At 52.7% G+C, this 26,462-nt stretch overlaps 1 protein-coding gene across 1 annotated transcript in view; it reads left to right on the forward strand.

The window, feature by feature from the left end:
• Nucleotides 1-18,557, forward strand: part of MAN2B2 (mannosidase alpha class 2B member 2) — a 48,568-nt gene extending 30,011 nt beyond the window's left edge. The window contains exons 11-19 of the mRNA XM_047798839.1: nucleotides 997-1,271; nucleotides 9,972-10,163; nucleotides 10,669-10,921; nucleotides 12,023-12,133; nucleotides 12,207-12,399; nucleotides 12,966-13,103; nucleotides 14,582-14,694; nucleotides 16,533-16,653; nucleotides 18,319-18,557. Of these exons, the coding sequence (XP_047654795.1) occupies nucleotides 997-1,271; nucleotides 9,972-10,163; nucleotides 10,669-10,921; nucleotides 12,023-12,133; nucleotides 12,207-12,399; nucleotides 12,966-13,103; nucleotides 14,582-14,694; nucleotides 16,533-16,653; nucleotides 18,319-18,416 (1,494 nt within the window). The 3' untranslated portion in view covers nucleotides 18,417-18,557. The remainder of the gene's footprint in view (nucleotides 1-996; nucleotides 1,272-9,971; nucleotides 10,164-10,668; nucleotides 10,922-12,022; nucleotides 12,134-12,206; nucleotides 12,400-12,965; nucleotides 13,104-14,581; nucleotides 14,695-16,532; nucleotides 16,654-18,318) is intronic.
• The last annotated feature ends 7,905 nt before the right edge of the window (nucleotides 18,558-26,462 follow it).

The raw sequence follows: 26,462 nt of genomic DNA on the forward strand, positions 1-26,462 counted from the left end.
CCTCTGTCTTCAAAGCTAGGAACATTTGACCAATTTCTGCTCATGCTGACATTTCTCTGGTTCTTTCTCTTCTACTTCCTTTTATTTGTTTATTTTTTTGGCTCTACCTGCAGCATGCAGAAGTTCCCAGGTCAGGGATTGAAGGTCACTGCTCATCTTGGGAAAGTTTTTGCGAGTCATGAGGAACAGATGTCACCATGAAGAATTTTAGGGCTTTTCTAGATAAGAAGAGATGCAAGAATCAGGCCCATAAAAACTTCTCCTAAAGATCTAACTATCTGAATATCTATTCTGCCAAATTTCCCCAGAAACAAACTAAGAAAATACAGAAATGATGGATGATCATATGGGGGAGCAAACCCTTTAGAACAGGATGAGGGATGTGGGGTGGGGTCGAGACATTTGCATTTAGTTCTGAGAAAGGCCAGGTTGGAGGGTGGGAGGAACAATGATTTTGCTCATAACCTCCCTTCAATAACTCCCTGCAGGAATCCAGAGATGGCACCTTTGCCCTAGAGAGTGAGGGAGGGCCCCCTGCTTGGACCCAGTGTCCTCATCCAACTCCCTTCCCTAAATCTGATAACATGGAGATGGGGAAAGTTCTGCTGGGATGACCTGAAACTTCCCTCCACTGTGAAATTCGAGGATTAAGAAACCAGGTGCTCCTTCCAAAAGGGAGGCCCTCCAGATCGAGGGAACAGTGTGAGCAAAGGCTCAGAAGCAGGAAAGAGTGGAGAGTGTTGGGAAGGAAGACAGGTGGTTGTTCAGGCCCCAAAGGAGAAGGGAGGAAGGAGGGAGAAGAGGCTGAGCCTGGACTGTGTTGAGCAGGGAGGATGAGGGAGGGGAACCCAGCTCAGCTCAGGGATGGATGCTCCTGACGCCTCAGGGGCTAGCGAGTGTCCCATCCAGTGGGTGTGTAAGCAAGGGTTACTTAGGAGACTGAGGTGTCTTCCAACCCTGACAGCCATGATTTCATCTCACCCGCTGGCCTTGCAGGTCCAGGACTCAAAGGAGACACCATCAGCTTATGACCTGCACGTGCTGACCACAATCCCAGGTCTCAGTTACCAGCACTACATCATCAGGCCCATCAGGAAGGCCCGGGAGGACTCTCAGGAGGCTGCTGCCACTGTCCCCAGCACCATCCAGTTTGGCCTCAAACTCAGGAGACAGGATGGACAAGTGGGCAGGAACCTGGTGCCAGTGAAGAACGGCTGCTACACTGTGTTCCTGGACAAGGACACCAACCTGATGCACAGCATCTGGGAGAGGTGAGGTGCAGCCATAGCAGCCTCTGAGGTGGAGGCGTGTCCTGGCACTTGAGCATGTAACACCCCCAGCTGGGTCTCCATTTCCTCACCTGCATGGCGAGAATGTGATGGGGTGAAGGCCTTGCAGTGCTACTAGTTTTATTCCTGGTTGTGCGAGTCTAGGCCATGTCAAGACTTTCTTGGAGTTCCCATTGTGGCTTAGCAGTAATGAACCTGACTAGTAACCATGAGGATGCTGGTTTGATCCCTGGCCTTTCTCAGTGGGTTGAGGATCTGGCATTGACATGAGCTGTGGTGTAGGTCATAGATGTGGCTTGGATCCTGCATTGTTGTGGTGTAGGCTATCAGCTGCAGCTCCGATTTGACCCCTAGCCTGGGAACTTCCATGTTCCATGGATGCGGCCCTAAAAAGCAAAAAAAAAAAAAGAAAGACTTTCTTGAACTTGTTCATTCCAAAGTTGTTGGTCCATGTAAAAGGGAGTGTTGAGGAAACCCTGGGAAAAGCATAATAAGTATGTTATCCCCTTTTTAAAATTTAGAGAAACAGGGAGTTGCCTTTGTGGCTCAGTGTGTTAAGGACTCAATGTTGTTTTTTGTGAGGATGCAAGTTTCATCTCTGGCCTTGCTCAGTGGGTTGAGGATCAACTCTGAAAAAGCGTAATAGCTATGTTACCTACTTTTTAAAATTTAGAGAAATAGGAGTTCCCGTCTTGGCGCAGCAGAAACGAATCCAACTAGGAACCATGAGGTCGAGGGTTCGATCCCTGGTCTTGCTCAGTGGGTTAAGGATCCGGCATTGCTGTGAACTGTGGTGTAGGTTGCAGACCCGGCTCAGATCTGATGTTGCTGTGGCTGTGGTGTAGGTGGTCAGCTGTCGTTCCGATTGGACCCCTAGCCTGGGAATTTCCATATATTGTGGGTGTGGCCCTAAAAAAGTAAAGTAAAGTAAAGTAAAATAAAATAAAATTTAGAAGAAATATAAAATCCTTTCATCTGCTTGCCCTCACAACCATCTATTCACTCACCTATCCGCTCAGCCACCCATCCATGTTTCTGTCGGTCCATCCATCCTTCCATCCATCCATCCATCCATCCTTCCATCCATCCTTACATCCATCCATCCATCCTTCCATCCATCCATCCTTCCATCCATCCATCCTTCCATCCATCCATCCTTCCATCCATCCATCCTTCCATCCATCCATCCATCCATCCATCCATCCATCATTCCATCCATTTATCCATCCATCCATTATCCATTCATCCATCCATTATCCATCCTTCCATCCATCCATTCACCCATCCATCCATCCATCCATCCATCCATCCTTCCATCCATCCTTCCATCCATCCATCCTTCCATCCATCCTTCCATCCATCCATCCTTCCATCCATCCATCCTTCCATCCATCCTTCCATCCATCCATCCATCCATCATTATCCATTCATCCATCCATTATCCATCCTTCATCCATCCATTCACCCATCCATCCATCCATCCATCCATCCATCCATCCTTCCATCCATCCATCCATCCATCCATCCATCCATCCTTCCATCCATCCATCCTTCCATCCATCCATCCTTCCATCCATCCTTCCATCCATCCATCCACCATCCATCCATCCATCCATCCTCCTTCCATCCATCCTTCCATCCATCCATCCTTCCATCCATCCATCCATCCATCCATCCTTCCATCCTTCCATCCATCCATCCATCCTTCCATCCATCCATCCATCCATCCTTCCATCCATCCATCCTTCCATCCATCCATCCATCCATCCTTCCATCCATCCATCCTTCCTCCATCCATCCTTCCATCCATCCATCCATCCATCCATCCATCCATCCATCCATCCTTCCATCCATCCTTCCATCCATCCATCCTTCCATCCATCCTTCCATCCATCCATCCTTCCATCCATCCATCCTTCCATCCATCCATCCATCCATCCATCCTCCTCCATCCATCCTTCCATCCATCCATCCTTCCATCCATCCATCCATCCATCCATCCTTCCATCCATCCATCCATCCTCCATCCATCCTCCTCATCCACCATCCATCCTTCATCTCCATCCATCCATCCATCCAGCATCTCCATCCATCCATCCATCCTCCTCCATCCATCCTTCCATCCATCCATCCATCCATCCTTCCATCCATCCATCCATCCATCCCATCCATCCATCCATCCATCCTTCCATATCCATCCTCCTCCTCCATCCATCCACATCCATCCATCCATCCTTTCATCCATCCATCCTTCCATCCTCCATCCATCCATCCATCCTTCCATCCTTCCATCCATCCATCCTTCCATCCATCCATCCATCCTTCCATCCATCCATCCTTCCCCATCCATCCATCCATCCTTCCATCCTTCCATCCTCCATCTATCCATCCATCCTTCCATCCTTCTATCCATCCCTTCCTCCATTCATTTATTTACTAATTCACTCATAAGCAGCCATTTACTGAGAGCAGAGAAGGCAGCTGACCACCTTAAGGCCAAGCAGAGTTTGGAACCAGCCCTGTCACGTGCTCATGCTGCATCCCAAGCAGTTGTCATTCCTCCTCAGCTGCCTCTTCCAACACACCCACTTCCATCTCCTAACGTTACCTCCCAAAGGGCATAGAGATTTTGGAGGGACGGGAAGGTCTGGAGGAGCACCTGGCAGAAACTGAGCTGAAGGAGAGAGAGAGGGACGGGGGAGGCAGAGAAGGGGGAAGCGCGGGGGAGCGTTGGTGTGAGCTGAGCGTCACCGGGCGCTCAGCCCAGGCAGCTGTCAGCTCTGTAAGCACACGCTAGGACTCCCCTCCGACGGGGCTTATTGGAAGTTCTGACCTTCAGTCATTCCGCAGGGTCTTCTTGAGGTGTGTGGGCGTGGCCAACAGGAGCCAGAATGGGCGGTCAGCGGGGAGTATGGGGGAGCAGCAGAAATGGGGTGCAGCCCCAGCACATTCCGAGCCTCCCTGGCCAGGCTGGGACAGGTGGGTCTCCACAATGGCTTTGGCCTCCGTCGGCGCTCAGGCCCCTCGTGCTGAGAAGGGAGCACTCCTGAGGGGCAGCCCCAGCTCCCCATCCCTTCCTGCCTCCGTCCCCAGGACGCCTCACACCTAAGCCACACCCCTCACAGCCTTTCCCAGGAGGAGAGCTCATGTCCGGCTGTCCCTCTGCTGGACCCCTGTGTGTCTTCAGGTGCTTTTGGCGCAGGTGGGGAAAGATGTGTTCCTTGCTGGGCTCCCACAGCTCCCAAGGGGGTAAAACCCGTACCTGTCAGAGAGGGGAGGCTTTTGGAAGTGAGGGAGGGCGGCTTTGAGGAGGCTTGTGGGGGCCGAGGCAGCTGGAGCCAGGCCTGAGGCCTTGAAGGGCAGCAGGGAATGAGTGGTTCAGACGAGGGGCAGTTGCTTTCTGGGAGCCCACTTGTGCAAAGGCCTGAGGTGGGACGCCTCGGGGTGCACAGACCACCCCGGGGCAGGTTTGCTAGAGGGACACCTCTCTGACACCCGTGTTAATGTAATTCGTATACCACGTCTATCTTCATGTCTGGGCTGCTTCCTGTGTCCGTGGAGCTATGTAGACATCACCACCATCAGTTTTTGTTTGTTTGTTTGTTTGTTTTTGTCTTTTTGCTATTTCTTTTGACCGCTCCCGCGGCATATGGAGGTTCCCAGGCTAGGGGTCGAATCAGAGCTGTAGCCACCGGCCTACGCCAGAGCCACAGCAACGCGGGATCCGAGCCGCGTCTGCAACCTACACCACAGCTCACAGCAACGCCGGATCGTTAACCCACTGAGCAAGGGCAGGGACCGAACCCGCAACGTCATGGTTCCTAGTCGGATTCGTTAACCACTGCGCCACGACAGGAACTCCCTCCACCATCAGTTTTAAGAAGTTTAAGTCATCACCCTCCAACCCTCTTCTTCCTCATTTCCACCTCCCCAGGGCTTTGGAAACTTTAATCTTCTGCCTCTCTAGATCTGCCTCTAGATCTGGACACTTCGTACAGGGAAATCGCACCAAAGGAGGACCTCGTTTCTCCTGAAGACTCTGCTATATTCCATTGCACATAAGCCCGGAGGCACTCATCCTGTCCTTAACTCATGGGCATTTTGGTGGTTTCCACCTTGAGGTTCTTGTGAACATGCACATAGAGATTTTGTGTGAGCAGAGCTTTCATTTCTCTTGGGTGGGTTCCTAAGAGTGGCATTACTAGGTCCCAGGCAATTCTATGTTTAACCCTTTGAAAAACTATCAAAGTCTTTGCCAGGGCGGCGACACTATTCTCCATTCCCGCCAGCAGTGTACGTGAGCCCTGCTTCTCCACATCCTCAAATACTTGCCTTTCGGAATATGGTTATTCCACGGGGTGTGAAGTGGTTTCTCATATCACAAAAAGCAAGTTAAAGGCCAATGTCATTGATGAACAGAGATGCAAAAATCCTCAACAAAACTAGCAAATGGAGGGGATTCCTTTTTGGCTCAGTGGGTTCAGTATCTGGCGCTGGGGCTCTGTTTACAGCTGTGATGTGGGTTTGACCCCTGGCCCGGGAATTCCTGCAGCCAAGGGTGTGGACAAACCAACAACGAGCAAGTGGGATCTAGCAGTACATTACAGTGATCATGTAGGAGAATCAAGTGGGATTTATCCCAGAGGTGCCAGGATTTTTCAGTATCTGCAAATAAACCAGTGTGATACATCACATGACCAGACTGAAGAATAGAAACCATATGATCATCCTAACAGATGCAGAAAAGTCTTTTGATATCATTCAGCATCCATTTACGATACAAACGCTCCAGAAAGTGGGCATCGAAGGAACATTTCTCAACATAATATAGGCCATATGAGACAAACCCTCAGCTGAGATCATTCTCAATGGTGAAAAGCTGAAAGCCTTTCCCCTAAGATCAGGAACAAGACAGGGATGCCCACGCTCCCACTTTTTTTTTTTTTTTTGTCTTTTTGCTATTTCTTTGGGCTGCTCCCGCGGCATATGGAGGTTCCCAGGCCAGGGGTCGAATCGGAGCTGTAGCCACCGGCCTACGCCAGAGCCACAGCAACGCGGGATCCGAGCCGCGTCTGCAACCTACGCCACAGCTCACGGCAACGCCGGATCGTTAACCCACTGAGAAAGGGCAGGGACCGAACCTGGCAACCTCATGGTTCCTAGTCGGATTCGTTAACCCCACTGCACCACAACGGGAACTCCTGTTTTTCTTTTTCTTTTTTTTTTTTGCTCCCACTTTTATTCAACATAGTTTTGGAAGTCTTAGCCACAGCAATCAGAAGAAAAAAAGAAACAGAGGACTCTAAATTGGAAGAGAAGGAATAAAATGCCGCCGTAGATGACATGACACCATACATAGAAAATCCTAAAGATGCTACCAGAAAACTGCTAGAGCTCATCCGTGAATTGGGTAAAGTTGCAGGATACAAAATCAAAACACAGAAATCTCTTACATTTCTATACTCTAGCAATGAAAGATCAGAAAGAGAAATTAAGGAAACAATCCCATTTACTAACACATCAATAAAATAAAATAAAATACCTAGGAATAAACCTAGTAAGGAGACAAAAGACCTGTACTCTGAAAACTGCAAGATGCTGATAGAAGAAACGGAAGGGGACACAAGCAGATGGAAAGACATACCATGCTTTTGTATGAGAACAGTCAATACTGCTAAAATGACTCTACTAGCCAAGGCAATACACAGATTCGATGCAATCCCTGTCACATTACCAATGACATTTTCCACAGAACTAGAGCAAAACTTTTAAAAAATTTCTGTGGAAACACAAAAGACACCAAAATGCCAAAGCGATCTTGAGAATGAAAAATAGAGTTGGAAGAATCAGACTCCCTGACTTCAGACGACACTACAAATCTACAGTCATCAAAACAGTGTGGTACTGGCACAAAAAAGACATAAAGATGGATGGAATAGGACTGAAAACCTGGAAATAACCCACACACCTACGGTCAATTAATTTGAGAGAAAGGAGGCAAGAATGTACCATGGAGAAAAGACAGTCTTTTCAATAATTACTGTTGGGAAAACTGGACAGCTGCATGTAAAACAATGAAATTAGAACATTCTCTATGTTTAAATAGACATTTCTCCAAAGAAGACATAAAGACGGCCTACAGGCAGATGAAAAAAATGCTCAACATCACTGATTATTAGAGAAATGCAAATCAAAACTACCTTACACTGGTCAGAATGGCCAGCAACAAAAAGTCTCCTACTAAGTGAAGCAAGTCAGAAAGAGAAAGACAAATGTCATGTGATATCATTTTTATGTGGAATCTAACAAATGGCACAGATGAACCTATCTACAGAACAGAAACAGACTCACAGATACAGAGAACAGACCTGTGGTTGCCAAGGGGGAGGGGGAGGAAGCCGGATGGACTGGGAGTTTGGGGTTGGTAGGTACAAACTGTTCCATTTAGAATGGATAAGCCATGAGGTCCTCCTGTACAGCATGGGAACTCTATCCAATCTCTTGTGACAGAACATGATGGAAGATAATATGAGAAAAAGAAAAAATACATATATATTGGTGTATATACATATATATATGTATGTATATATATGTGTGTGTATGACTGGGCCACTATGCTTTACAGCCGAAATTGACACAACAGTGTAAATCAACTGTAATATAATAAAAATAAAAATTAGGAGTTCCTGTCATGGCGCAGCAGAAAAGAATCTGACCAGGAACCGTGAGGTTTCGGGTTCAATCCCTGGCCTTGCTCAGTGGGTTAAGGATCTGGCGTTGCCGTGAGCTGTGGTGTAGGTTACAGATGCGGCTTGGATCTGGCGTTGCTGTGGCTGTGGTGTAGGTTGGCAGCAACAGCTCTGATGAGACCCCTAGCCTGGGAACCTCTAGGGTGTAGCCCTAAAAAGCAATAACAAATTTTTTTTTTGGAAAGTCTCCAAATTATAAGTGCTGGAGACAGTGTGGAGAAAAGAGAACTGCCTACACTGTTGGTGGGAAGGTAAATCGGTTCACCTACTGTGAAAAACAGTATAAAATTTCCTTAAAAAAACTGAAATAGTTAGCATAGAGCTCAGGAATCCCGCTCCTGGCCATATATCCGGAGAAAAAGCCATATTTTGAAAAGGTTCGTTGTGGTTTGACCTGCATCCCCCGCTGACTGTGACTTTTTTTCTTCACGGGCCTGTGGCTCATTTGTGTATCTCCTCAGAAGCCTCTATTCAGAAGCTTTGCCGTTTTAATTTGAGTTGTGCTTTCCTTATGGAATCGTGAGAGTTCTAGCTTCGAGATAAAAGTCCCTTATCGGGTGTATGCTTCGGAGTCTCTCCCTCTCTGTGGGTTTCTTTTCTTCCTTCCTTCCGTCCTTCCTTCCTTCCGTCCTTTCTTTCTTTCTCTCTCTCTCTCTCTTTTTTTTTTTTTTTTGCTTTTTAAAGACTGCACCTGTGCCATATGGGAGTTCCCAGGCTAGGGGTTCAATTGGAGCTGCAGCCACTGGCCTATGCCACAGGCACAGCAACGCCAGATACGAGCCACGTCGGCAACCTACACCAATGCCGGGTCCTTACCCACTGAGCAGGGCCAGGGATTGAACCTGCATCCTCATGGATCCTAGTTGGGTGCCTTAACTTCTGAGCCACAAAGGGAACTCCTCTCTGTGGGTTTCTTTCTGTGGGTGACTTTCACCTTCAAGGTGGCACCCAGGGGACCTCCTATGAATGGCATCCAGGACTGGGGCCTGGGGTTCGATGAGGGAGGCTTGGGTGCCAAACAATGGAAAGGACACCTTTCTCGTGTCTCCTCCTCGGGGGGGCTCAGCAGGGCCCTCCTCACAAGCCTCCTCTTCCTTCCCCATCCCCGTCCCCATCCCAACCCACAGCAGTCCCCTAAGTGGGGCACAGGGGCCACTTCTCCACCTTCTGCCACCAGAAGGACCACACTGGGTACAAAGGCATCGCTGGGCCTTTGCTGAGACCACACGCACATGTTCAACCCAAATGCATCTCCAAGGCTCTGAGCCTCTTCCTCCCTTGGCCCCAAACACCTCCTAACCCAAAGCCCTAATATCATGGCGTGAACGCAGCTGCATCTGAGTCCTGAGTCCAGGAAGAGCCTGGGTGTGGGATCCTGGGCAGGTGAGGTCACATCCCCAGTCATGTGTGTCTCCGCAGTGAAGATGGGTTAACAATCCCTGCCCGTGGGAGTCAGGAGAATTGGACCAGGGAGGGAGCGAGTGCCGTGGCAGCTGACACCTGGACAGCACCAGTCAGCACAATGAGGTCCAAAATGAACTGGCTTTCAGGCCTCCTGCAATGAGGAGCTTTACCCCTGCCGGCCTCCTGGATGGCTGGGCACAGCCAGAGGGGCGAGAGCCTCTGAGCTGCACGAACCCCCGCCCCCCATCCTCTGCCCCTCCTCCCTCGTGATCAGCTCCGGTACCGGGAAGGAAACAGATGCCTCATGGGCTCTGGGTCGGTCCAGAGGGCTTTTCTCCAAACCAAGTGCATGAGCTTCCTCGAGGGTCCTCCTAGCCGTCACGCGGGCTCTCTGGAGCTTCTTTCGGTCCCTCCTGGCTTGAGGCTGGTGTCTGCAGAGAGGGCTGTGAGCCTGGTTCCATCCCGAGGACCATGCCCGGGAGACCCCGTGCGGCATGACAACGCTGTTTTCTCTCTCCTGCCTCGGCAGGCAGAGTAACCGAACAGTACGTATGAGCCAGGAGTTCCTGGAGTACCGCAGCGTGTATGGGTACGAGGAAGCCGTCACTTCAGATAATTACCTGTTTACACCGAATGGTACGGCGGAGCCGGCCTGGGCAGCTGTGAGAATGGAGGTCGTGGAGGGCCGGCTCCTGAGCGAGATCCGGCAGTACTTCTACAGGTGAGGTCGGCCCCTCGGGCGGTGCGCAGCGCATGGCAGGTGTTCGCGGGCAGGTGGGTGAGGGAATGAGGGTCCCGCTTTGCTCCAGACAGCCAGGTCCTGTACCTGGGCTCGGCACAGGGTCATTCCTCAGTGAAAGTTCAATGAAATGAATTGCTCTGGTCTCTGCAGCCCTGGCTCTGCTTGCCTGTGCTGTGTCGCCTGGGGGATTCTGAGTCCAGAGGTGGGGCAGGAGCCCGTGCTGGCAATGACTTACACACGAGCGCCGTTCTTGTGTTATAATTAGCAGTAGCGTCCCGAGCTAGCCAGGCCTGGCAGGTGGTCAGCGCCTTCGGGGACCCAGACTCCTTCTATTCTGTTGCCCAAGAGGGCTCCCTGCCCGCCCTGCCCTGGCTGCAGGCAGGAGGGAGTGAGCGAAACAAGGAGGAGAGGGAGGAAGGAAAAGAGAAGGGAGGGCAGCCAGCAGGCCCCCAGAGCTGAGTCACCTCTTCTGCTTTGCCTCCAGGCAGGCGAATGACAGTGACCACACCTACGCCATCTACTCGCGGCTGGCCCACGGGCCCCAGGACTCTGCCGGGGAGCTGCTCTGCCATCGCATAGAGCAGGAGTACCGGGTGGGCCCCTTGGAACTGAACCACGAGGTCGTCCTGAGGGCCAGCACCAGTCTGAACACTGGGCTGGTCCTCTACTCGGACAACAACGGCTACCAGATGCAGCGCCGAACCTACAGGCACGACAGGAACAACAGCGTCTCTCTGGTACAGCCCGCAGCGCCCCCGGGGAGCGGCGCCCACAGACACAGCCCTGATGGCCCTGCTCCAGAAGGCTAGACAGACCCCTTTAGGCACCACCAGTCAGCAGCAGAGGCCTCCGGGGCATCCTCTCAGAGCCCCCGTGCCCCCGGGTGCCCTCGGGGGGCGGGGGGGGGCCAGGCTGCTCCAGACCTGGAGTGGGAGCTCTGGCGTCACCACGTGTGAGGAGAGTCCCTGGGGCCCGCCGAGTCCCCCTGTGTCAGGTGACTGACTCATCAGGGGTCACTGGAGGATTAAGCAGTGGAGGCCTGTCTGGGCCTGAGCGGGGCTGGTCCCTCGCTTGCGGCCCACTGCCTGGCCGCCTGGTGAGGAGTGAGCACAGACTGGTTCTGAAATCTCTCAGCTCGGAGCTGCTTTGCCTCCCGCTGTGTGACGAAGGGCAAGTCGCTTGTCTTCCCTGGGCCTCAGAGCTGTCCTGGGAGAGGAGCCACCTCCCCCAGAGCTGTGCAGGTCCGCTGGGGCCATGCAGCCAGAGCCGGGCTGGGCCCCCCGTGAGCCTCCATCAGTGGTGATTCTCTCCCCAGCACAGAGGCCCTTGTGGTGGTGGCGGCCCCTCCCCGCTCTGCCTTCCTCGAAAGTCTGTTCCTTTTATCCCTTTGACGGGGTCTCATCTATTGTGACCTGGCTACAGAGGGCCCTACTCCTCAGCCCAGGACATCCGGCTTCAACAGAGCAGAGGGCATGGGCTGTGTGGCCACTTTCCAGCCCAGACATTGGCCATTTCTGGGGACCATCTCAGACTGGACCAGCACACGTGCCTTCCTCTGCTCCCTGCGGCAGTTGTGGAGGGATGCTTGGGGGCTTGGTTTACAGCGGGAGCAACTGAAGCTTGGGTGGGGTGTGCCCCCCGACTCATACAGTCAGGAAGCAGCGGATTCAGATTCGAATCCCTGTTGGTCTATCTCAGAGGTCAGAGCCTGTCCCCTCGCTCCCGGCGCTGTGGCTGCGCCTGTGCGGGAGGCTGGCTGCAGCCAGAGGTGATCCCAGAACAGGTGTCCTGCTTGGTCCACTGCCCGCCTGCCAGGCTGACGGTGTTTGTGTCCACAGAACTACTACCCCATGGCTCAGTCAGCCTTCATCCAGGACAGGGGAAGCAGGCTCGTGCTACTGTCGGAGCAGGCGCACGGCGTCTCCAGCCAAGGGAACGGGCAAGTGGAGGTAGGAGCAGACCCCTCTGTCACCCTCGGGCATGCCTGGGGCCAGGGGGCCGTCAGTCGGCTCTTCCCTGCAGGTCATGCTCCATCGGCGGCTGTGGAACAAACTCGAGTGGACCCTGCAGTACAACCTCACACATGATGACACTTCAGTTGTCCGCCCGGTGCTCTGGCTCCTGCTGGGACCCCGGACACTCACCACTGGCCTGCGCCAGAGGAGCGGGCTGGAGCTGCAGCACAGGCCCGTGGTGCTGTTCAGAGAGCTGGGTGGTAAGAGGGCATCCTTCAGTGCGCGTGTCGTCATGGCCCCAGAGTGAGCCAAGCTGGCCAGGGTGTGGCTCTCTGACTAAGCCACAGAGAGACTTTGTCTGGGCCTGACAGAACCAAGGGAGGGGCAGGGGGCAGTCTGATCCATCACTGGCCTGGGTATTGCAAGGTGATGGCAGCTCCGCTGGAGCCCAGAGTGGAGTAGAGCATTTCCTAGAAGGAGGAGGGCTGAGGTCCTTCTGAGCAGAGACACAGACAGGCGAGGGGAACGGGCTTCCCAGACCTTGATGAGGAAACAAGGATCTGAGGGGACTTCCCGCAGGCTCTGGAAGAAACCGAGTCCCCTCTCTGGGCCTCAGTCTCCCCGTCCGTAGTTTGGACAGGCTGGACTAGAGAGTCAAGGCTGATTGGGGCTTTTGCAGCAGCAGGTGGTTCAGCCTCTGCAGTGTGGGCTACAGCTGGGAGTGGTGGCAGGTTGGCTGGAATGGGGGGCTTAGTGTGGTCGGCGCCGAAGGCCAGGAGGAGGAGTTTGGCCCCAGCCCTGTCCTTGCCGTCCACCTGCCTTGCAGGGACTGTCCAGAATGGCCCAGGCCCCCGGAAGCAAGAGCCTGTGACACTGCCCCCAAGCCTTCACCTGCAGGTCCTCAGCATCCCCGGCTGGAAGTACAGTTCGAACCACACAGTGCACCTGAGGAATCTCCAGAAAGGTGAGCCAGATGCTCAGGGGTCCAGACTCATTCCTCCCTCTGCACGTCTGCTGGGCCCCCGAGCCCATGACCTGACAAACGGGCTCGCCTCAGAGCTGTCCGTGCTCTGTGAGGTCACCTGGTGCCCCTGGCTGCCAGATGAAGAGACTGGGGCCCGAGAGAGGGCAGGGACAAGGTGGGCCTGGGTGCCACTGGGACTACAGAGACCATGTACAGAGGGAAGCCCCATGAGGACATCAGGGAGGGCCTCCTGGTGGAGGAGACAACTGCCGGGAACCGACTCCACGTATTGCCAAAGCCCCTTATCTGCCCCTTTAGACTCAAAGGCAGGACTGACTGTGCCTCAGCCACCTCCTGTTCCCAGAGACCCCGCCAGGGCGGGCACACTCCCAAGTAAGTGTCCTCAGCGTTAGGAGAGAGACGAAGAGGAAGAGGCAGAGGCCACGTACCACTTTTGTTCCGAGTGACGGGGTGTTAGAGGCTGTGGCCCAATCCTGCAGCCACGTGGCTTCTACCACCGACTTCCGGCATCGCCGGTCCTCACCCGTCACGGAAGAGGAGGCGGGGGAGCCTCACTCGCAGCAGCAGAGCGTTGCCAAGCGCACTGAGAATGCGCCTCCCGGTGGCAGCAGGGACCAAAGCAGAGGGGGAGGGTCTGGGCTGTGCAGGCCCCTCCTCCTAGGAGAGGCGAGGGAGGGGGACCAAGTGGGGGGGCGGCAGCGGATGGCCCGAGTGTCCCTGCTCCCCAGACGCCGTAACCCCGGTGCCATCCTCGCCACCATCACCGTCATCAGCTCTTTTCCGAGCCGGAAGGGCTTGTCTGTTTCTAGAGTCCAGTCCTTGTCCACGGCACCGGAAGGCAGAGACGTGATGCCGCCAACCTCTTGTGCTGCAGTGACAACGAGCCCAAGTTCTCAGTGTCCTAACGTAGCACAAGGTCATTTTGCTCCTATGTCAAGGGTCCGGTGGCGGTCAGCAGGAATGCCCTGCTCGGTTAGCCACCAGGGACCCGGCAGATGGAGGCTGCATTGCACCTCAGTCACGGAGGCAGGAGAAGGCTTCCACGGGAGGTGACACATCACCTCTGCTCCCGGTGCCCTGGCCTCACAGGAGCATGGCCACACCACCCTTCACAGGTGTTGAGACAGAGAGAATATTCCAGACGACTAGACGTCCGGAGAACAGGCCCAATGATGCCCACACTGTGAATGAGGAGCCAGGCTTCCCAGACATCAGCACTGGCGGGATGTGTGGGTGGCGGGGGGTGTTAACTTCGGTTGGATCCGGGTGGGACCCTGCCTGTTCCTTTTGTTGCGCCCAAGCTGTGTGGCCTCAGGGAAGCGCCTTGGTTGTAGTGTCTGTCACCTGGGCGTCCTGTCGGCCGCCTCCCAGGGCGCTGGACGATGAGAAGTGGAGGTGAATGTGTCAAGTATGAGGCACAGACGGGGCCTCACTGCCGCCTTCCTTCCGTCCCTAAGGTCATTATAGAAAAGCCAAGGCAGACTTCCGCCGTGTCCTGCTGCGACTCCACCACCTGTATGAGGCGGGGGAGCATCAGGTGCTGTCTCGGCCGGTGACCGTGAATCTGCAGGTAGCCTCTCGTAGGCACCCACCCCTTGTCCCAGTCCTCCGTCCCTGGATCACCCGCCCCGGGCAAACGCACGCGAGGGAGGCAACCCCTAAGCGGCCAGTCCTTACTCAGATGCCACCGTGGCCGAAAGCCGCATCGGGGATTTCACGGACAGGAACGAGTTTTGGACTCCGGGGGGCCCCGCCTCCCTCGTGGTGGTCTTCTGGGTTTATACTTACTACCACGCACATGTGCTTTTGTTTGTTCCTCACTTATTCTTGGGACAAATCTATTTATACAACACACACGCTATTTGGGGTATCAGGAAACAAAACAGAATTTGCACAGATGCGCGAGTGGGCGACCAGAGTCACTCAGCCCCGGATGTGGGTCTGGGCACCTCCACTGGGCGTCCTGGGTCCCCTGGGCCCTGGGCCTCTGTTGCCTCCCCTGTAAAGGCAGGTGAGAGTCTTTGCCCACAGAGCTGCTGAGAGGCTGTGCGGCAGTGGTGCACACACAGGTGCTGGGTACCAAAGGGGCTGATGGATACCAGCGCCCCCAGCCCCGCTCTGTGCCCCCTCCCCTCCTGGATCTGACACCGTCCTCCGGCCCTGATAACAGGCGAGGCTGTTGCTGCCCAGCCTATGGCTGCAGCGTCTCCCCAGAAGCTGTACGGACCTGCTTCCTCTCCGCAGTTTCTGTTCTTTGTGGGGCCGAGAGCTCTTTGCTCATCAGCATTTCTGTAAATCTCTATTGTTGCTTTGGGTGCGTGGATAGCTGGGTTCTCTGTGGAATCTGCCTTCCCTGTGGTGTGTCCGGATCCCTCCCTGGCACAGCTCTTGCCACCATAGAGGTGTGGAGTGGTCTCCTGCCTCACTGCCCCCCGCAACAGTAGGCCCCTGGAGGGCTGAAGGCAGGGTGTGCCCCTGTGCCCAGCAGGCCCTGGCAGAGTGTTCATGGGCACAGGCCAGGCAGAAGCATGACCTTAAGTCAGTCATCCTGTGCCTCCTGTCGAACAGGTGAGAGCACTGAGGCCCTTAGCGGGGATGCTGGTCAGGCGGGCATCATAGCTCCTTCTCCACGTGGACGGGCACTGGCAGGGCAGCGAGGCTGTTTATCAGTTAGGAATGTGTTTGGTGCAAGTGACGGCAAAGGTGCCAGGGGAGTTGGAACAGGGCGAGTTTTCTCGTGTAGCGGGAGTGTCTGGATGGGCGTGGCCGTGAGCAGCTCAGCTGCCTGGCACTGTCATCGCAGACCCGGTCCCCTTCAGCTGTCCATCCATGCCCTTCTGGCCTTCATCGGGGCATCAGCCTCAGGAGCAGATGTGAAGGCAGAAGGAGGGTAGCAGCACATAGAGCCCCCCGGCTGCACGCTTTCTTCCTCCTCCAGCACAGGGACGCTCCTGCAGGGCCCCCCAGCCCTCCGGTCAGCAGACTGACCTTTCCTTGCAGTGGACAGAAAGGTCTGCCTGCCTCCTCCTCTGCTTGGGAGGTTGGGGCGATGCTTATTTGGGAATAGGGGACAGTGACCATGACTGGCTTCATCCTGGGGCCACACAGGGCTCCACCCGAGCAACCCTGGGAGGTGGGGACTCGACCTTGGGGCCACCTCTAAGAGCCTGCCTCCTCCTGGGCGTGCTCATCCAGCTCAGAGCCTGGGGAGGCTGCTCCTCCCTGGCCTCCGTCCCCTCCTGTGTCAAATTGGGCTGCCCATCCGGTCCAGGAGGATTTGCTCTGAGAATGAAACACGGGAGGGCGTTGTGCCCTGGGCTGTGGTGTGGCCGCCCCGCTGCTGGTTGGTTCTCTGCTCAGATCTGGGGCCTTGGGCAGCTCACCCCTCCCCGTGCTCCTGTCCTGCAGTCGGTGTTGCGGGGGCTGGGCTCCGTGGTGGCGGTGGAGGAGCGCTCGCTCACGGGGACCTGGGACGTGAACAGCCTGCACCGCTGGAGCTGGAAGACGGAGGACGGCCACCACCACAGAGGTCTGGGCCCCCCTGGTTCGGTCCCCTCCGGGGGTTCCCAGCTGGCCTCTCAGCCAGGCTCCAGAGACGGACAAACTTGACTCAGATCCCAGCTCTGCCCCTGAAGGCCTGTGTGACCTTGAACAGGCAGTGCTCCTTCTCTGGGTCTCAGCCTTTTTTGAATCTACTGCAGTAGGTTAAGGAGGGCTTCAGGTCAGTTTCCACCTGCTAGGACTCCGCACAGGCCGTGTGTGTGTGCACGCGTGTGTTTGTGTGTGTGAATTCAAGACCATGCAGCCTTAGTTGAGCCCCAGACATTCAAGTGTAACCCCAGGGGTTGGATGTCTGCCACCCTGTATCACCGGGCACAGTCATCCCGCATGAACGGCAAGCTGCTTCGTGCCTCCTTGTCCCTGCCCATGCGTTTGCCTCTGCCTCCAGTGCCCTTGTCCCCCCATCCGGGCCAGCTCCTGATCTTGCTGTCCCCGAGTCCGGCGGTGAGCTGGGTACCTCCTCTGCGCTCTCCTCTCCCTCATTTTAATCTGACCCATTTATCGCCTCTTCATCTATTGCACACGGTATTGTCTGCGCATATAAGTAGACGTGTAGTCAGTGTGTGCTCAACAGATGAATAGAAGGATGGTTGGTTGGAAACAAGGATGTTAAGAAGGCAAAAAGGGGAGCTCCTGTCACGGCTCAGCGGTAACAAACCCGACTAGGATCCATGAGGACGCAGGTTCGATCCCTGGCCTCGCTCAGTGGGTTAAGGATCCAGTGTTGCCGTGAGCCATGGTGTAGGTCCCAGAGGCAGCTCAGATCCTGCGTGGCTGCGGCTCTGGTGTAGGCCAGGGGCTACAGCTCCGATTTGACCCCTAGCCTGGGAACCTCCATATGCCATGGGTGTGGCCCTAAGAAGCCCCCCCCCCCAAAAAAAAAGAAGGAAAAAAGGTAGATGGATGCTAGACTGCTGGATTATTCAATGATGATGGATGGAAAGTGGAAAGATGAAAGGAGGAAAGGCAGATGGATGGGCGGTGGATGGATGGAAGGAAGTAAAGAGGATGGAAGGTGGATTGCCGGGTGGATGGAGCCCAGATGGATGCACAGAAGAAGGACAGTAGAAGGAAGGGTGGATGGGTGGATGGAAAGGCGGATGGATGGAGGATGGAAAGATAGAAGGAGAAAGATGGATGTGTGATGGATGGATGGATGGATGGATCAAGGTTGGATGGAAGGATGACTGGGTGGAGGGAGAGATGGATGGATGGATGGAAGCATGGGTGGATGAAGCAATGAACAGCTTTCATCCCAAGGATGAAGCCTGAACCCGTGTTCAACTCCTGTGTAGCACAGTGAGATAAAGGACAGGGCCTCCTAGTGGCCTCTGTGAGAAAGTCTTAGGCATTGAGTGTCACACTCCATGGGGATATGAGGCCAGGTGGGGCCAGGACCACTAGTATGTGCCTTCCCTGTGGCTGGCCCTGCAGAGAACCCATGAATGAAAGAGGCCTCAGGCAGTGGAGACCTGTGGGGGTGGGGTAGCGGGACAGCCAAGGGCTGTGAGTACCTGGGAGCCACAAGAACCAAGGCAGGAGCAGTATTGTGAGGGGGTTGCTGGGAGGAGGTGGCCTGGGGAAGCAGGCGGCTCCGAGGGGCAGTGCTGGACAGACCACCTCTGCCCCCCAGGTAGCTCCAGACGTCCCTTGCCACCCCTGAGAGGCCCCAACGTCACCATCCACCCGAAGGAAATCCGGACATTCTTCATTCACTTTCAAGAGCAGTGAGCCCTTGGCAGATTCCATGGCCCCAGGACCCAGAAAGGCTGCCTGGGGGGATGAGGGGAACAGCTGCCAATCTGGTGGCAACCCCAGGAAATGGATGGCTTAGGGGTGTTCGGATTGCTTAAATAAAAGATGCATTAATGACTTGTTTCTTCTCCTGCTCACTCGAGCCAGCCTTCTCCTTCCTCTTCCCCCTTTGGGACAGCGTCTCTCATGCTCACCCTTCCTTTGTTTGCAAGAGTCAAAGACAGGAAGTTCCCCGAAAGACAGAGGGAATGTCCACAGTGATAGCAAAATGCATCTGCCCGCAGGTCCCATCAAGTCTCACCAAGGTCATCAGAATTTACTGTGGCCCTACTCTGTGCTGGCACCTTCACAGGTTCCTCCAGGCCTGGAGACCCCTGCGTGGGGCACAGCCGTACCCATCTTACAAGTGAGGGAGCGGCAGGGCTGGTGGTTGCATAAGGCCAAGCCGAGACCCCACACCAGACTTCTACCCTGTCCCAGGCACACCTGCCAAACAGAAAGGCCCTATAGCCCAGGCCATCAGAGATGAGAGCAAACCACAGAGCAGATGAAACAGAGAAGATCATTTATTAGAATCATTAATAAGAGAGGTGTAGCTTCCACTCCCAGGTATGTGCCCAAAGAATTGAAAATATTCATCAAGCAGAAACTAGTCAGTGCAAGTTAAAGGCAGCTTTAGTCACAGTCACCAAAAGTTGGACCTAACTCAAGTGTCCCAGCCATGGCACCTGGAAATACAATACTTGCCATATACATGCAGTGTAATGTTATGTAGCCATGAAAAGGAACAAAGGCTCTTGCAAACATTAAATTCAGCGAAGGAAGGCAAACACAAACAATCCATACTGTGCAATTCTGCCTGTATGGTGGCCCAGACATTCTAGTACATTTTAGGCCCTAGGGGACCCACCTCCCATTTCTTTGGGACCTCACCCCACCCCCCATAGTGTAAGGTAACTACTGTACTGAATTTCGTATCAACATTGCCCTGGCTTTGCTTTATTGGCAGGGTTCCTACACAATAAAAGTTTCATAATGATAAAGCATAACAATTCAAATTAGAATGGTCTGGAGGTTTCACCCCACCTGGAGAGAGATCCGTCAGTCAACGAAGAATATATGAATAAGTTTACCCCAGCTGCTGAAACAGAGCACCACAAACTGAGTGCCTTAAGCCACTGAAAACTGCAAAATCAAAGAGTTAACACAGCTGGTTCCCTCTGAGTCTGTGTGGGAGAATCTGCTCCTGGCCTCCACCCTAGATTCTGGGCATTTGTGTTTCTGAAAACAAAACAAAACAAAACAAAAAACCCTACAAAAATGTGGCCCCAGATATTACCTACAGTCCTTGAGGAGGAAAAAAAGTCCTTGATTTTGTTTTATGGTTAAACTGTTAACTATTTTTTCCTCCTTGACTGCTTTCCTTTGTTTCTGCGCTTTCTCGTTTCTCTGATTAAACGTGCTCCTTGGAACCCAGGGAAGACCTGAGGCCAAAGCTTTTCTGCCTACACGAGGAGAGGCACACGGAGGGTGGAAGGTCTCTTCCTGAGGAGGCTCCATCCACAGTTCCACACGCGGTTTCAATTCCCCGTTTTCTTTGACACGCCTCCGTCCTGAGAGGAACGGGGACGATGCTACTCTGACTACTTCTTGCTGAAGTGGGATGAACCCAATTGTTTTCAGGATGAAAGGACTTTCCTGTTAAGGAATTCTCGAGTCCCAGGCTTACCGCCAATATTTTATATTATAAAACGTTTGCCTCTCTCTTTGCTTGTCACAGGGCATGGACAACGGTTTCAAAATTAGTAGGCTTGTTGTAATGAGGATAATGACTGCAATGCACCCCTTCGGTACCCTCTGGAAGAGTCCTTTTTATTCCAGATGGCAGCCAGGAAAATAAGTTTTGGAGGGGTTCTCTATATGTACAATCTGTAACCAAGGAGCCTTTTGAATTAATCTATTCACATAAGCTTCACGTTCTCCAGGGGTATTAATATACATATAACAGGGCCTATTAGCCACTACACATGTGTCTCCATTTTTTTAGACAAAAAATACAATTTAAAGCAATTTTGGGGACTTGGCTTGTGGTGCAGTGATTAAGGATCTGGCGCTGTCATTACAGTGGCTTGGGCCCCTGCTTAATGTGGGTTTGATCCCTGGTCTGGGAACTTCTGCAGGCTATGCACGGCCCCCTCCTCCCCGCAAAAGCAATTTTGTTGTCTAGTTAAAGAATTGAGTGCCTTCTTCTGGGAGGCTAAGGCTGGAGCTGTTTCTTTTGTCACTACTATTCCTAAAAAGGCAGTTTACAAAAGGACACATTGTAACCGTGAGGCTGCAGTTGGCAGCTGTTAGCAGATGCTGTTTTGAGAATGGTTAATGGTGTCTTTGAGTCTGATACAGTTCAGAAAATTCAAGTTTTCAGTAACACGGGAACGTGTCCGAAACCACCTTCGTATTGGATCCCCAGCTCCATTTTGTATGCTGGAACCACAGTTACTCCATTTTGATTTTTTTTAACACAGTCTTTTCTTTAACGATTAAAGCAGGTGTACAGTGCATGTTTAATAGGCCTTATATAGACTGTTTTGGTTAACCTAAAATTCAAGCTAAATCGTGGATAAGTTGGCATGGCTTTGCTACACCACGAGACCTGATTGTTTCCTCCATCATTTCCCCCTTTTGTTTACAAATCTGTCAAAAGTAAGCGTTAATGATCAAAATATTTTTCCTTGATGCGAGGGTGCTTGCTACCTGCCCTGGGCCTTTCATGTTCCTCAGTGATAGACCTATTTTTGTTTATATGTACAATGTCCTAGTTATTCACACGGGGAGCGACGTGAATCAGACGCGGTGTGTAAGCCTGTTTCTCTTTCACACGCCCCCTATCGTCAGAAACAGACATACAGACAGAACCACAACCCAGTGCTCGGTGATTGCTTGGGATCACAGTTCCCTAGCGTGAGAAAGGACGGTTTTCTACAGGCTGTTCATGACGGTCACACACTGACGTCCTGGGTCAAAGAGCGAATGTTGCAATTACTGCTCAGGTGGTTCTGGAGGGCTGGGATTTCATGACCCAGAGGGGAGAACTCAATTAAATTCGTGCTGCTCTCAAAACCAAATGACCAAGTCCTATGCCTTCCCAATGCCCCTAAAAGGAAAAATTCCAATCAAGGAGAACCCAGTAAGAAAGAATACCCTGGTGTCATCACGTGTAAGCTTAGACCGCTTACCAGAGATGTCTTACAGCTGAGGACTAGAACCTCACTTCCTTCACCACAGAATCAATAGTGCTATGGCTACTGTGAACACCCGTTAGCAGCAAGTGTTCAAGCCTGTTCTTGGGACACATACCCTCAGGCAGATGGGTTCCATGATCTGCCACTAGCCCAGAGCCAGTGTGTTGTGGGCAAGATGCCACTTGCTGTAGGAGCCCCATCTGTGTCGATATCTACTATAGGGTTTTTTGTTTGTTTGTTTGTTTTTGCTTTTTTAGGGCAGCACCCACGGCATATGGACGTTCCCAGATTAGGGGTCAAATCGCAGCTACAGCTCCCGGTCTACACCACAGCCACAGCAATGCAGGATCCGAGCCATGTCTTTGACCTATACCACAGCTCACAGCAAAGCCGGATCCTGAACCCAGTGATCAAGGCCAGGGATCAAACCCACGTCCTCATGGATACTAGTTGGGTTCGTTAATCACGGAGCCATGAAGGGAACTCCTGTGATAGGTTTTGGGATTGTGGTTATCACAAGGCTCATGTATGGGACCTGTATTTTGAGCTGATAGTCACTTAAGTGAAATCAGTCTCCCCCTATGTTTCATGTTTTCGATGTCATGTTTTACATCTGTTTTATTTTGTGTATTCCTTAATTACTTTTGCAGGATAGTTGATTGTATTCCTTTTGTCTTTTGACTTTCATACTCACTTTTTATGTGCTGATCCAGTGGGATTTTTTTTCTTTCACATATTTTCTTATTTCTAGTTTTGTTTTTTCTTTTCTGCTTAGAGAAGACTCTTCAATATCTCCTATAAAGTCAGTCTAGTTGTGATAAACTCTTAGGTTTTCCATGTCTGGGAAATTTTTATCTCTCCTTCAGGTCTGCATAACCTTGCTGGGTAGAGTATTCCAGTTTGTAAGTTTCTCCTTTCAGCATCTTAATGATATCTTTCTACTCCCTTCTGGCCTATGAAGTATCTGCCGAAAACTGAGTTAGTGGTCACGTGGGGTTTCCTTTACCCATCGTGAGCTCTTTTCTCTTGCTGCATTTAAAACTCGTTCTTTATCATTGACATTCATCATCTTAGGTATAATATGTCTCGGCGTGACTCTTTCAGTTTCATCTGGATTTCCTATACTTCCTGAACCTGTATGTCTGTTTCCATTCACAGCTTAGGAAAGTTTTCAACCATTATTTATTCACATAAATTTTCCGTCCCTTTCTCTCTCTCTCCTCCTGTATCCCTGAAATGGAAATGTTGAGATTCTTGGTGTTATCCCGGAGGTTCCTTAAAATACCCTCATTAAATTTTTTTCCTCCTTCGTCTGTTCTGATGGGGGAATTCCCACAATTCTATTTACCCAAATGATTGCCTGTTCTTTGGAGAGCTTAACTTCATCTGCTAGTGACCCCTCGAGTAGTCTTCATTGAAGTATTGTATTATTCCACGCTGATGGTTTCTTTCTTATATTTTAAAGTATTTGTTGAAATTCCCACTGAGTTCACCTCTTCTTCTCCCAAGTTGGGTAGCATCTTCCTGACCACTGATGTAAGTCTTTTTTTAAATCAGGTATATTACTTATGTCCATTTCATTAGCGTTTTTCTCCTGGGGTATGACCCTGTTCTTTCATTTGGAACCTATTCCTCTGTCACCTCAATTTGTTTGACTTTCCATTGTTTCTATGAATTAGATGAAGCCATTCTCTCTCCCATTCTTGCAGGAATGGACCTGGGTGGGAGAATTCCCCTCTGCAGACCATGCATGCCCGTGGTTTAGGCAGGCCAGCTGGAGCTGGAGTGGGCACGATCCAGGGAGAGTCCCAGGGCACTTCCTAGCAGTGCGGTTTTCGAGGATGACTGGCGCTGTGGCTAGAGCCGGCTCAGGCCATAGGCAGTACCTGAGTAATTCAAACAATGGTGCCCACTGGTGCCTCTGATGTGAAGAGAGTTCTGGCCACCCCCTGCCCGTGGAGCAGATGCTCTTTGGTTAAGTACTTGAATTTCCTCCAAAGTACCACCTTTTTGCTGTGTCCAGCTTACACAAGTCTGCACCTAAGCGCCTCAGTGGTACCCCTTCCTACTGAGGGCACCATGTCGGGGTGGGGGGGGGGATTCCTGGGGATACTCTGTCTCCACCTTTCCTACCCTTGCTATGTGCTCCCTGTGCGTACAGACATGGCTAAATCAGCCTGCCAGCCTCCTCCAGGAGGAACTGCTCTACATGCAGGTATCGATTATATGTGTCCCCCAGAGGCAGTAGGTTCAGGACTTCCTAGGGCACAACCTGGGATTCCTGTACAAATTTTTACCATCTTGATGGCACAGTGGGTCCTGTTAAGAAAGGAAATCAGGGGAGTTACCGTTGTGGCTCAGCAGTAACAAACCCAGCTAGGATCCATGAGGATGTGGGTTCAATCCCCGGCCTTGTTCAGTGGCTTAAGGATCCGGCATTGCCGTGAGCTGCAGTATAGGTCGCAGACATGGCTCAGATCCTGCGTTGCTGTGGCTGTGGTGTAGGTCGGCAACTACAGCTCCTGTTGGACCCCTAGCCTGGGAACCTCCATATGCCGCAAGTGTGGCCCTAACAAATAAATAAATAAATAAATAAATTAATTAAGGAAGCAGGATGCAGAGAGCCTGGGGCCGACGGAAAAAGCCTTGGGAAAGAGACTGATGATTTCAGGCGTGTGATCTTAGGCAAGGACATCATGTCCCAGCCCTCAGAGCCAAGAGCACAGGCAGTGTCCCCAGCCCTCCCTTTTCCAGACCGCATTCCCCTGGTTCCTCATGCGGCCCTTCAACAAATGATTCCTAAGCACCTTCCACGTGCCAGCCCTGTGCTTGGCCCCCAGGCCAAAAAGACAAAGAAGCCCCAGTCGCACACTTTCCAGAACTGGCCACAGGGAGAGCCGGGAGCATATGCCCCACGTCCACTCCGAGGGCCAGTGTCCAAGGTATTGGGACGGACCCAGGGGCCAATGGGGCAGGGTGGGGGCAGTTCTGCGGCTCCCTGCATCCCCAAGCCTCAGTTTCCTCATCGGTGAAATGAGCCAACAGCCTCACAAAGGCCAGGACGGTGTATTTTATCCCCCCATGGATTATGTCACTACCAGCAAGCCCAGTGCCATCGGGGACCCAGCTACTGAATGAATGAATCATGACACAGGGGAAGCGGTGATAACACAGGCGAGCCCGTGTAGTCCTCTCAGCTCTCAGATGGTTCCCCTTGGCGGGGGGGGGGGGGGTGAGGAGGACAGTCGCACCCCAGCACACTCCCCGGCCAGTCCTGGGCGCTGGTCTTGTTCACCTACGGGGCCAGGATTTTTCTGGACAGGGGGGGCCCAGCCCCCAGCCCCAGGCTTGCAGGTCAAGGCCCAGTGGGGTCGGCTTCCTCTCTTCCCAGACCCAGCCAATTCTACGTATAGTTGCAGCCGGCTGATTGTGTGGGGCTCAGAGAATGGCATTCTGGGCTCGGAGCGAGGGACAGCAGCGTCTGGGCTGAGATCCGTCCGAAAAAGCATCCCAAATCGCGAAATGATTTGCAGTTAATTATTCAGCCTAATTATTATTAATTATTATTAATTTGTAATTCTTATTCAGCCTATTGGGTCGGGCCGATCACGTGTCCCCAGGGGCGTACCGGCCCCAGTGCTCCATGCTGGCGTCTCAGTCCCGCTTCGCCGTGGCGGGCAGGCAGGCGGTGTTGGATGGCTTGGTGGCAGGCGCGGCTAATGTGACCCTTGTTCTCGTGTCAGCTTTTATTTCCCTTCAAAGGGACTCCTGCATCCCTGCGGGATTCCAGATGATCCTTGAATGACAGCAATTTGTCACCACAGGGCTGCTGGGCCCTTTGCCCGGGGACGTCCTGAGGGTGTGCGTCCGAGGGACCTGCATCTAGTAGTCCCTGGGGGTGGGGCCCCAGCTCCCCAGATTCAGTTCCCCCTCCCTCCTGGTCACACAGAAACTTGAGACCAGGCTCTGGGGGTCCTTCTGGGGACAACCGAGTGGCAGAGGCTCCCCTGGGTGCACAGGCAGCCTTCCAAGTGACAGCTGGTCCCAGGCCCCAGACCTGGGCGGGCGGGGTCGGCTGGGGCCGGGGATCCCCCCTCTTCCTAGCATCCCTCTTCTGCTGAAGGAAGTCATAGCGTCTCTTCCCCACGGCACCTGAGAGTCACTCACTGAGTGCAGATCTATACCACAGCTCACGGCAACACTGGATCCTTAACCCACTGAGCAAGGCCAGGGATCGAACCCGCAACCTCATGGTTCCTAGTCGGATTCGTCAACCACTGAGCCACGATGGGAACTCCGGTCCTCCCTTTTTAAGCAGCTGCTTTTTGTTAGCTATTGAGTTGTATGAGTTGTTTATATTGTTTGGTATTAACCCTTTATCAGATACATATTTTGCAAATATTTTCTCCCGTTTGGAAGTTTTCCTTTTATTTGGTTGAGGTGTCCCTTGTTGTGAGAAAACTCTAGTTTGATGTAGTCTCACCTGTGTCTTACTGCTTCTGCTGACCTTATGTGGGGTGCAAAATCCAAAAAATCCTCAGCAAGATGCAACCCAGACTCCCACACCCTCCTTGTCTCTCGCCTCTTGTTTATAGAAAAGCTTTAGCATCCTAGATCTGCCTCAAGTTCCAAAGAGCAAATTTAATCCGAATAGATGAGAAAATGAAGCAGCAAAGGAAAGCAGCACGCAAGCTAAAGTAGTAACAGTTTGGCCGTAAAACAAAGTCAAGGGCCCTTACATCCTCCTCAAGGATATTGGATAAATATCAAGAGCTGTACA

Source organism: Phacochoerus africanus, chromosome 10, assembly GCF_016906955.1.
Source record: "Phacochoerus africanus isolate WHEZ1 chromosome 10, ROS_Pafr_v1, whole genome shotgun sequence".
Taxonomy (NCBI): Eukaryota; Metazoa; Chordata; class Mammalia; order Artiodactyla; family Suidae; genus Phacochoerus; species Phacochoerus africanus.